Source organism: Lepidochelys olivacea, assembly GCF_965140295.1.
Source record: "Lepidochelys olivacea isolate rLepOli2 genome assembly, chromosome: 7".
NCBI lineage: Eukaryota > Metazoa > Chordata > Testudines > Cheloniidae > Lepidochelys > Lepidochelys olivacea.
The window spans coordinates 7,876,959-7,888,564 of record NC_140417.1 but is presented as its reverse complement, the minus strand read 5'-3'; the positions used below and the strand labels follow the sequence as shown (position 1 = coordinate 7,888,564).

General features: G+C 42.3%; 1 protein-coding gene across 2 annotated transcripts in view; it reads right to left on the bottom strand.

Moving 5' to 3' along the window:
• Positions 1-4,760: 4,760 nt before the first annotated feature.
• Positions 4,761-11,606, bottom strand: part of LOC311523958 (monocarboxylate transporter 2-like) — a 59,592-nt gene continuing 52,746 nt past the window's right edge. For both annotated transcript variants that reach the window (XM_084634555.1, XM_084634554.1), the window contains exons 4-5: positions 10,572-11,447; positions 4,761-5,877 (exon numbers count right to left, since the gene is read on the bottom strand). In XM_084634555.1, coding sequence (XP_084490681.1) covers positions 5,576-5,877; positions 10,572-11,447 — 1,178 coding nt within the window. In that variant the 3' untranslated portion in view covers positions 4,761-5,575. The remainder of the gene's footprint in view (positions 5,878-10,571; positions 11,448-11,606) is intronic.

Genomic DNA, 11,606 nt, shown 5'->3' with positions numbered 1-11,606 from the left:
AGGTGCTGAATACGCTAGCCCCAATTCAGCAAAGCATATATGCATATGCTTAACTTTAAACCCATGAGTAGAGATCACTGGGGCTACTCATATGCTTAAAAGCTTTGCTGGATTAAAGTCAGAGTGTTCCACACTTCGTAGCCTCAAATCCTGATAGAGCCGGGGAACGGCCATTCAGAAAGTTACTTTGGACCTAACGACTCCATTAAAACATGCTGGCCTCTCGTATGATAGAAATGGTGTTGTAAGCTTACAGAAACAACATAAATATGTACTAAGGAGCTGCCCAAGTAATAAAGAAAGAATATAGCTTGAAGGAAATTATGAGAGAACTGGTGGTTTAATCTAAGGAGCGTTATTAAGACATAAGGAACTTGTTATGAAACATACTGGCAGCCTGTTCTGCACATGTGCTGTGCTAACATTAAGATTTATACGTTTCTTTATGCTTTACAAATATGGATACATTTATTTATCTGCATTAGAAATGTTACTGTCTCTGGTAGCTTTATTTTTATTTACAACACATTTATTAAGCTTCTTTTGGAGCTCCATTCAATCATGGTGCCGATCCCCAGCTGGGGTAAATCAGCATTATGTCCATTGACTTCAGTGGAGCTATGCTGCATTATGTCAGCTGAGGATCTAACCGATTGTTTCTAGAGTGAACTGATTGATGGGAGCTGGTGAGAGGCTGAGATATGAAAGCAGCCCTGGTGTAGTGGAGCCCTCCTTATCAGACTCACCGGAGATCATTCTCAGCTGCTTTCAATGACATCAAGGAGAACAGCATGCAATTGGGAGTGCTAGGCTAGCGCGGTAAATGGAAAGACTCATGCTGGTGCCAGCAGACTTTGAATTCTGTCCCAGAAGAACTAGATTAATGAGAAGGAGGATGGATCCTCATCTTTCCCCAGTTCTTCATCAAGGGGAATGTGGATGCTGTATCTGCTGGAGCTGATGATATTTGGTGTGGTAGAGGGAGTAGGTATCCTAGGGCTGGTGTTGGCTCAGGCTGACAAGTGAGAGCTAAGCAGGAGGCATCCGTGAGTTGCTGGCCTACAAGGATCTTATTTAAACACAGAAGCTTTTAGAGGAAGAGAAGATACAGCTGGTGAGATCCTGCCACTGTTGAAGTCAATAAGAATTTTGCCTCTGACTTCATTGGGACCAGGATTCCACCTAATATCTTGCAAAGCATTGTATTCCAGAAGTTCTGCTCTTCAACACAACTACTGGGTCAGCTTAAATTTAGACCATGGCACTTCAGATACCCAAACTGGGTGTGTCTGTTTTGAAGATGGAGACATGTCCGTTCTTTCCCCTGCCACCAGCTGCATGTACAAAAGGGGGTGTGGGGAGGAATCAGCAGGGCAAAGCTGAAAATTATGCCAATAAAATGTGCTTGAATTAGAATCCTCTTCTGTCATAGGCTTGCAAGGTCATGTGTACTGACCCAGCTAAGGAGAGTAGAGAGCAGATGACTCTCTTGGTAACTGGTGTGTATTTGGTATGTTAGCTTTACATACCGCAGAATATTTGTTACTCAATTGTGCCGGGTCTTCTTTTAAAATAGTTACAGCAGAATAATGTAATATAAAAACACCTTAGAAGTGACAGAAAATGATTAGAAGAAGGGGCTGACCTTGATCAAGACAAGCAGTATCAAAAGAAAAATACAGATATTTCTGTAAGGGCCAGTAGACTGTTCCAGGCCTTGGTAGGAGAGATTATGGCTCTGCTTTTTTTTTCATACTTAAATATCAATCTGATTTTATTAAACCATTCTGTAAATGACCTTTCCAATATGTCATAACGTTTCTCTGGGCAACTCTTTATAAAGAGGTCGAGACATTATTTAGCCTGTCGGGTTGTAGCTATTAATGGAAGATAAAACATGTGATGGTCCAGGAGGATGATAGTAAACGCTTGACTTAGATTCTGAAATCCTGGCCCACATTATATCTATCTATCTATCTATCTATCTATCTATCTATCTATGTATCTATCAGAGAACACATGCAAAAATATGGGGTTTTTTTTGACATGTCCACTGCATGTATTGTGATAACCATCTTGGTTTAATCTGTCTGGAATATGAGTGACATCAGAGTTGAAAAGCAGGAGCAAAGGATAGCTGCAAGATTCCAGATTAGGTACATTTTTAAGGCACAACCCAAACCATGCAATCCCCTATGCTCTGAGTGGAGTTCTGCATGGTCAAACTGTTAATAAATACTTAGTCCTTATACAGTAAATTAAGGTTTAGTTCCTGCCCATTATTAAATCATGATATAGATGCTGGGCAACTGACGCAGATCGCTGGCCTACCTGCGTCAGTTGCACAGCGTCCGTACCATGATTGGCAGGTACATGGCAAGCACGTTCATAATAATCTTGTTAGGACATTACCTGAATTGCATATGGGTTTGGTTTAATTAACATTCCACCAAGAGCTGAGCAACAGGCATGGTGACAAGAAAGTCTTTTGTCCTGTTTGTTTAACTGCCATTAACGCTAACAAGTTATGCACATGCATCAAAAGGAGATTAGACCCCAAGGTTTCTAAATACATCAGGGATCACAGCGAGCAAGAAGCAAGTCAGTGTTAGACCTGGTGATGCTTGCAGAAACAAATGGAAGAGATTGCTTAGTCTGGAGAAGCTGTATCACTTAAATCAAGGAGTAAAATATTTCCTCTTCCAAAAAGCTGTAGTAAAAGGTCACTGTGACTACTACCTGCGCCAGGTACAGGACCTGCTCTAAAGCCCATTGAAGTCAAGGGAAATCTTTCTATTCAGTTCAGTGGGATAGGAAGCAGGTTCACAATCCTGTTCCCATTGAGGGCAAAGGCAAAGCTATCATGTATTAGTGCAATATCAAATGCAACTCACCCCCCACTCCGCCCAGCTACATTAAAAAAACCCATTCATTTTAAAAACTAGGGGTGCACTTAGGAACAGCCAGACTGCAACAGACCAAGGGTCTCTCTAGCACACTAGCTTCTCACTGATAATGCCCAATACCGTTGTTTCAGAAGGCGGCATACTAAACCCAGCTGCATACAGGTATGGGATAACCTGTTGTCCCTTAGTAATTAGTGGCTGGTTTATGCCCTGGGGAAGGAAGGTATATATCCCTGCTTGAACTCTTGTTTAGGCTTAATATTTACTGCTCTAATGCTGTATATTCTGGTTATCCATATAAATATCCAATCCCTGTATGAATCCTGCTTTGCTCTTCGCCTCAGTGTTACCCTGTGGCAATGAGTTCCACTGGCTTTTGGAGTGGAAAAGGATGAGGCTTATTCTCCCCCTCTGTTTGCAGCAATCTATACGCCCACGTCTATGGAGCTGGAATGGACACGACTGTATGTGATGCTATCACCCGACTCTCAACAAAGGGAAAGCACAACATTATCCTCACAAACTGACACTGGATCCATTACATTTTTTTTAAAAGAGCTTTATTGAATAGCTTAAAGCTTCCAAATGACATGTGCTTTCAGGAAATGTTCTGGCACCTCCATCAACACCGTTAGTTTTGTTCATATTTACATGACTGTGATAATGAGTATTTAAAAAAAAGTATCTAATGTTACTGTCCACAACAAATACAAGATGGTGCCTAAGGATGAAAGCCTAGCCCCGCTGACTTCAATGGAAACAGCATTTCAACCCCACTGCACATCCTCGAGTGTTGTGGTGGAAACGATTGGTCTGACCTATGTTTAAAGGGCAGCAGAGTACGTAGAAAAGATTCATTTTTAAAAAGCCATCATTCACAGCTAAGGCTTACTCAGTCTGTACATTGGGTGTAATTAAATCCTGTTCTCAGACGACAGAGCTAAGAAATATGATTTTTCACCAGTATTTGCAGTGAGTTAGGAAGTCATTAATCATACTTAGGCCCAGGTTCTCAAAGATATTTAGGTGCCTAATGGCAATTGAAAGGAATAGGAGTTAGGTGCCTAAATACCGCTCAGGACCTGGGTGTTGGTGTTTATACAAACCGTTATAAGCTTAACTAATGAGCCCTCACAACTCCCTGTTGTTATTATCTGCAGTTTATAGATGAGGAAACGGATACATAGGACTGTTGATGGTGAGTGAAACTCTATGGAATCCAGCGGCCTTGAACCCACGGGCTTATCTTTATTCACGTGAATTGGCTCACTGAAGTCAATGGGACGAGTCAGGAGTAAAGTTAAGCAGATGTGCAAGCAGAGATGCTGCCGCACCCCTTGGCTTAAAGTGGTTTCCATCATATGCAGGGTTTACAGTTTGGTTCAATGGCTCCCAGCGCCCCTGTGTGTAAGTCGTTGCAGGACTCCAGTTGTTCCCGCTTAGTTTTCCCTGCTTCTTGATGTCGATGGAATTAACTTTGCCCTTTTCTTGAAGCCTTAAGTGGTGCACGGGCTCATGCTGGTCCTCTACACAGGGTGAATTTCACCTTTGGTAAGTTACTCTGCTTATGGTGCCTGTGGGTTTGGCTCAGAGCCATTATCCCAAGGCCATACGGCAAGTCGTTGGTCTAGCTGGCATTAGAGCTGGCGACTGCCTGGCTCCAGATCCTGTACGCAGTCCACAAGACTATGAACTACTGTACACACACAGCCATGTACCAAGGCATATTGCCAACCGAGCATGGCTTCAAAATGAAGATGATTGCTATTAAGCCTAGTTAATTTGCCCTGTGATGAAGGTGCATTAGTAAAAGTGAAGTGACTAAATGAGGGTGACATTTAAGCCTTCATGATGGGTCCCTGAGCCCTGATCCAATACACCCTGACGTCAGCGGGAGCCTTGCTGTTGGTTCCGATGGACACTGATCAGGCCCATGATGACAGTACTTAAATGGTTCCCTAGCAGTGGAAGATTCCTCTCTGATACGATCGAATCGAACGCTCACTGAAGCCAGCGGAAGGTTTTGCACTGACTCTGGCTACATCGGCTCTACGAGCGAGCGGAGTGATCCCCCTGCTCGTGTACACAGCCTTCCGCTAGCTGTCGTTGAGCTAGCAGACGCATGAGTAGCAGTGGAGCTGTGGCAGCCTGGCTGGGGGCAGTGGAGGTCTGGCTGAGCCATGCGGAGTACACGCCTGCCTGAAACGGGTGGGTGTGTACTCAGTTCTGCTGCCGCTCCCGGTGCTACCATAGCTACCCTGCTCTCTAGACTCACGCGAGCTCAGTGAGAGCCATCCCCAGTCTGCGTGCGCCAGCAGGGAATCACACTCCTAGCTCACAGCGTAGATGTAGCCTTTCATGGACATTGGAGCAGGCCTAAGAGCAGAATGGGGGCTAGGTGCTTTTAAGGTCCCTCTTGGTAACAGGAAATAGCTAAAGAAAAATGATGCGGCCCTCCAACAATATAGGAACAGGTATTGCACTGTACGTTCCAGCACTTCGTGAGAAGCTAGACTTTTTTTTTTTTTCCTTTAGGCTTTTCCTAGACAAAGCAAAGTGTAGAAATAGAGCAGTATCAATGCAGAATTAGAAATCTAAAGTCATGTCATTGTTACAGTCAATTTAAGAAACACAAAAAGCATTTTCCCAATCAACCTGTTAAACCAAGCTTAGACTTCACTTTTGCCATTCACTTCTTTTTTTAGTCCCTCTTTTTCATCTCTCAAAGATTCCACCTCTGGACCATCCTGCATCTTTTCTCTGGCCCAGATATTGCCATCCTCTGTTTCTGTCCTTATATGTTTGTTGTCCTTCATTGTCTCTTCCATCGCTTTTCTTTCCTTTTCCTCTTTCGCCAGCATACGGTAATTGTAGTAATTCATGATGAACAGGAACGTTCCTGCCAAGACCATCACAGCTCCACATTTAATGAACATGTATTTGTAATCTCCAAAAGTATCTATAAGCGTTCCTGTGAATTGCAAAACAAAAACGCAGTTTAGACGTGAAGGCAAAAATTGAAATATCTACGGTGGCTTCCATTTCTGAACACCAGGGCTACTATTGTGATTGTAGTGCAGAATAGGATATTTTCTGTCCTTTCTAATAACTTAGGCTCTGATCCTGCAAAGGCTTAGTGTTTCCTTAACTTCACATCCTATGAGTATCATATTGAAGTCAATTAAACTATTCACATTGCGTAACGTTAACCAGGTGCTTAAGTCTTTGAGTGATGGAGGCCTTGTACTGTAGTTTCCAGATTTCTTAGGCACATGAAAAATAGAACTATAAAATAAAATATTAGAATTCATTATAAACGGATGTTTTTGTGCTATTAAATGAATTTAGGGCTTGTGCAAAATACCAAATTACTGAAGTCCTTTTGGCAACACCAGTTTGTCTCCATCACCTTGCCATCAAGTCTCTGCCTTAGCTGCAAGAATCACCTGATCTAAAGGCCACTGAAGTCAATGGGAGTCTTTGCATTGATTTCAATGGGCTTTGGATCAAGCATGGGGTGAATAAGATCCACCTCGCTGACTCAGTCCTCAGCCTCTATGTTGGGGCTGCAGACAGAAATGATAATTGTGACAGTGGCCTATCTGATGGGACACCTGGCCATTAAGAAATGGGACTGAGACCCACCAATTCAGTTCTTCACAAGCCACTAAACAGCAATCGGGTGGCAATGACATTCAGTCATTACCAGCCTTGCCTGGACTTGAACTGGTGAACTAGAGGCGAAAGGGCTTTCCATAGAACTTGAAACATTAGTTGCAGGGAAAGCAAAGAGGGTGCCGTCAATGTTAAACATTTTCAATTAGAGAGGCCAAGTGGGTGAGGTAGTAATCTTTTATTGGACCACTTCTGTTGGTGAGAGAGACAAGCTTACACAGAGCTCTTCTTTAGGTCACCTGTGTAAGTTTGAAAACTTGTCTCTCTCACCAACAGAAGCCAGTCCAATAAAAGCTATTACCTCACCCACTTTGCGACTCTAGTATCCTGGGATCAACACGGCTACAGCAACACTGCACACAGCTATTTTCAACGACAGGAAAAATGTGAGTTTCATCTCAAAGGTTAATGCCTTGGCAATGGATTTATGGAAACATTGAAGAGATTTGGTTTAATTGAAATGTCAATGTTCTCCATTATGTCAAATGTAACATAATGTAAACCTTGTTGAGACTGTGATGCTGAGTATTAATGCCTGTCCACTGGAGCAATATGGACTGAATTTAACATCCCGAATCCTAATTAAAATAAGATTGACCTCAAGCATAGCCTTTTTAGTTCTTTCTTGCAATTAATACACTGTATGTAAGCTCTGACTTTTTGAAACCATTTTTTCTCATTGAGAAGGGGAACCTTTAATTACTTCCTGAGTGACAACTAATCTGTTGAAAGTCTGGGGATTAATTATCCCAAAGTATGCTTACACTAACTTGGTATTTTATGGCCACTAAATATATTTACTGATTGCAGAAATTATTATTTCAACTGGTTTTGGTCATCAATCTGCTTTCTTCTATAGACATCCTGGTACAGCTTTCAATATATTGTCTTATGAATGGTTTCAGAGTAGCAGCCGTGTTAGTCTGTATCCGCAAAAAGAAAAGGAGTACTTGTGGCACCTTACAGACTAAAATTTATTTGAGCATAAGCTTTCGTGAGCTATAGCTCACTTACTCATAAAACATCAACCAAAGGCTCATTACAGCAATTCTTCCTTCTTGGTAATCAGGATGATCTGGAAGTCTGTTAAATAGGTTTCAATGAGGGTTTTAATGAGTAGAGTATTGGAAAATTCAACAGTAGGCTAGTCTTGCCTCTTGTCCTTTGAGAATAAGAAAAGCCATAAACCACACAGGGAACAATTTTCTTAGTTCATTAAAGCAGAACCCTGCAGTGGGTTATTAAATGCCAAAGAACCAATAAATTTGTTGCTTATTAAAATGATGAGAAAAATACTCCAAAACTAATATTACTAACTATTACACAGCACTGTTTTGGCCTCATTAGTGGTCTTTGGCAATTAGCTTAATCTCTTGCGTAAAAATGACAGAATTTAGAAAACAGTCACCTTCAAACCGTCCGTTTGCCATGAATTATATAATGGCTCTGTGTGAAAAGAAGAGACTGCAGCTGCTTCTGCCACACAGTGCAAGCTGCACCGCGAAAGGAAGAATTAAACTGCTCTGTACAATGTGCGAGAATGAAGCTTAGTCAGCTCTTAGGTTGTCATCCTATGAAAGTCAAACCCATATTAACGCTACCTTTCCCTTGTGAGTTCCTTGGATTTACTATCACGTACAGTAGTGCTCAAAGGTGCTATCACTGGTTAGCAGCTTTATATCCAAATACCTGCCGAACACTGAGCCTCGTTCAAAGTTGACGGCCATTCAGCGCGTGGAAAGGTGACAGATTAACTGGACTAGCAGCAGACAGTTACCCTATCCAGATGCAGGTGCTGTGTAAGCCGCTCCTCCTCGCCTGCACCACCCTCTGCTATTCCAGCGATAGATGGAGAATAAATGCCAGCTGGATGTCACATACAAACTCATTTAACTCATGGCCACGTCAGGTTTGATGAAAGGCCCGGAGAGGTGAAAAGCGTGTTAAATAATTATATCATGTAGATATTGTTGGCTCCTTGATGGGAAAGGAATTTACAGTACATGCCACATAATGACACAATATAAGGTAATTTTTTTCGCGGGAAAATCCTTCTACCTCCTGCCAAGTGACTATGGGCATTGCTGCAGGTTTGAACACGTACTGTTAGTCTGGACCCTTGAGGAGAATGAACTTAAAGCTAGATGTTATCAACTAGACTGGTGCGCATCATTAGCAGCTGTGTTCAGTCGTACTGCTCACGTGTTTCGTTACAGGTGTGTTCAAGTACTGGGCTGGGGCAGGTGAGAGCTGATAAAGGTAAGTGCTGCTCTGGTTGCTTTATCAGATGGAGCACACACAGTGACTGCAACCAACTTGCAAGCTCTGCACAAGTGGGACTTTTTTGTACTTTCAAAGCCAAAAGGTACTGAAGATGCAATGAGAGGACAGACTATTGGAGCCTGGGTTCTCAGGGTGTATTGGGGGTTGGACTAGATGACCTTCTGGGGTCCCTTCCAACCCTGATATTCTATGATTCTATGTGGGAGGGAGGGTTATAATCATAAACGAGGTCCCCAGATGCCCATCTACTGACAGCAAGTGGCCTCGTTTTTGTTTGATGTCATCTTAAATTATCAATCCTTTATCAGAGTGGCACTTAGAGCTGTGAATGATTTAGGACTCTTACTCTGAATAACAGATAATATCTAGGGCTCTCATCCTCAATGATATTTAGGTGCTTAATTCCCATTGATTTCAGTGGGAGGTAGGCCCAGAGCCTCAAAGGCATTTAGGTGCTTAGCTTCCTTTCCAAGAGTGCTATCACATTCACCGAGATGCTGCATACCTTTCCTGCAGTATTGATCCAGGGTTGTTACAGGTTGTTTTTGTGTCATCAGCTTGCAGTGCAACAACTTGTAAAATGGTGCTTGATAACAGAAAGAAAGCCGCGTCTGAGGAAACCTTGTGACAGAGCTGGTCGGTGCTGACCATTTTGCCCCATATGTCTAGCACTTAGCAGTATTTGTTACAATAACAAAGGTCCCTGCTCTGAACTGCTTTCAGTCTAAGATAACACACAAAATGAAGTTTTTCATGTGACATATGAGAAAAGAATAAAGGCACCCAGATCGCATTCATATTTATTTTCTATTTTGTCAAATGTTTTAGGAATATATGATATATTTTTTAAAAACTGTAAGAAGGAGAAGCAAAAATTCTCAAATCTATTCAAAATAAATTATTTTTCCTTTTAAAAAACAGCCCGTTTTCTTCATTACAGACTTTACAGCTGGAATGCTATTGGCCAAGCTGAGAGGATGGAAATCTATAAATGGAAGTGTGCCGAGTTCCTTTATGGCCAGAATGTACACCTGCACAGAAATTAAAAGCATATACATCTGTGGCTACATGGATCTATTGTGTCCTTGCAGACAAATAAAAAACATCAGCTAAAATCCGGGGGGCTCGATTCAGCAAAGGGTTTCAATGGGATTATTATCATGTTTAAAATTAACCATGTGCTGGATGGTGGCCTTAAGCAGTCAATGCTCTGCAGGATAGAGACCCTGGCATGTTAACACTTATGCATGTGAATAAGTTTACATATATGAGTAGTCGCATTGCGTAAAGCCACTTACACACCTACGTGTTTGACGGATGAGGCCTAAAGGCATCAGCCTGCATCCATGTCTCACACACACACACACACACACACACACACACACACACACAACTGTTGGTTCCAATGGGAATTTTTACATATGGAACATATGCAGGTTCAAGATCCAAGGAACAAACACATGAGAGATGATCTTTTTGTTTTTAATGTTGCTAAATCCTCACTAAGAAATCACGGAGGACAAATCTATGACCTTTATTACTCTATACATAATTACTTGCAAAAAAAAACCCAAACAAAGTGGGATTGAAATGGAGAAGATGAAGTTAGACGCACCCCTCTGCAAACTGTATTTATCTCAATATCAATCTGGGAATTAGAGCAAAAGCTGACATGTTACTAGAGTTATAGTATAGAAACATACTCACCTCCAATAGGTGGTCCAAGAAGTATAGTGCAACACTCCACTATGGTGACAAGGCCAACAGCACTTGTGAATCGCGCAGCTCCCACGAGATCCATGAGGGTTTCAAAGAGCATGGCACAAACCATACCAAAGGCCAAGCCAAAAAAGACAGCGTATATGACTAGACCTGTGTAGCCTGTGGCTAAGGGGCACAGGAGATGGCAGGCACCATTAAAAGCAATTGAAAAGCTGAAAAAATACTGGATCTTTGGCCTCACCCATTTACTGTTGGCAATAATTCCAGTGGTGGGTCTGGCGATCATATCGACTATTGCAAGGATAGAAAGGAGGAAGGCTGCTGAGTATTCATCAACGCCAAGGTGCTTCGCGTAAGGGGCCAAAAACACAATAGGGGCAAAAAATCCCAGAAACATGAGCACATTTCCAATCAGGTAAATCAGGAAACCTCTGTGCTTAAAGAGGGAAAAATCAAGGTACTTATTAAACTTCTCACAGCAGTCTTTGTCCTCCTCCTCTTCTGTTCCGCTCAACAAACTGACAGTTTTGGGATGGACCATTTCAACCGAGCTTTTATTGGACTGCTCTTTTACAGTCTTTTCAGCTTGCTTGATGGTTTGTTTCTGAGCAGGGTCAGCTGCCATTCCAATGGGCCGGAAGAGAGCACCAGCCACACAGCAGTTCAATAAAATTGCCCCAAGAATAAAGAAACTGCCCCTCCAGCCAAAATTGTCAAAAAGGAACTGGTTCAAAGGAGCAAGGGTACAAAGCATTACGGGGCTCCCAGCCATGGCAAGACCATTGGCGATTGGTCTCCTTTTCAAAAAGTATTTCCCGATGATTATCACTGAAGGCTGAAGGTTAAGAGCAAGGCCAAATCCTGTAATGGAGCAAAAAAAACAGTGACAAAAGGTATAAATTATACTGCCAGTTGCTCATTTCAGAATATGGCTCTGTCTAAATCAAGGGTGAGATCCTCACTGTCACTCTGGCCCCCTTTATACCAGGTGCAAGGACTGGACTGGCATGAAGCGGCCCT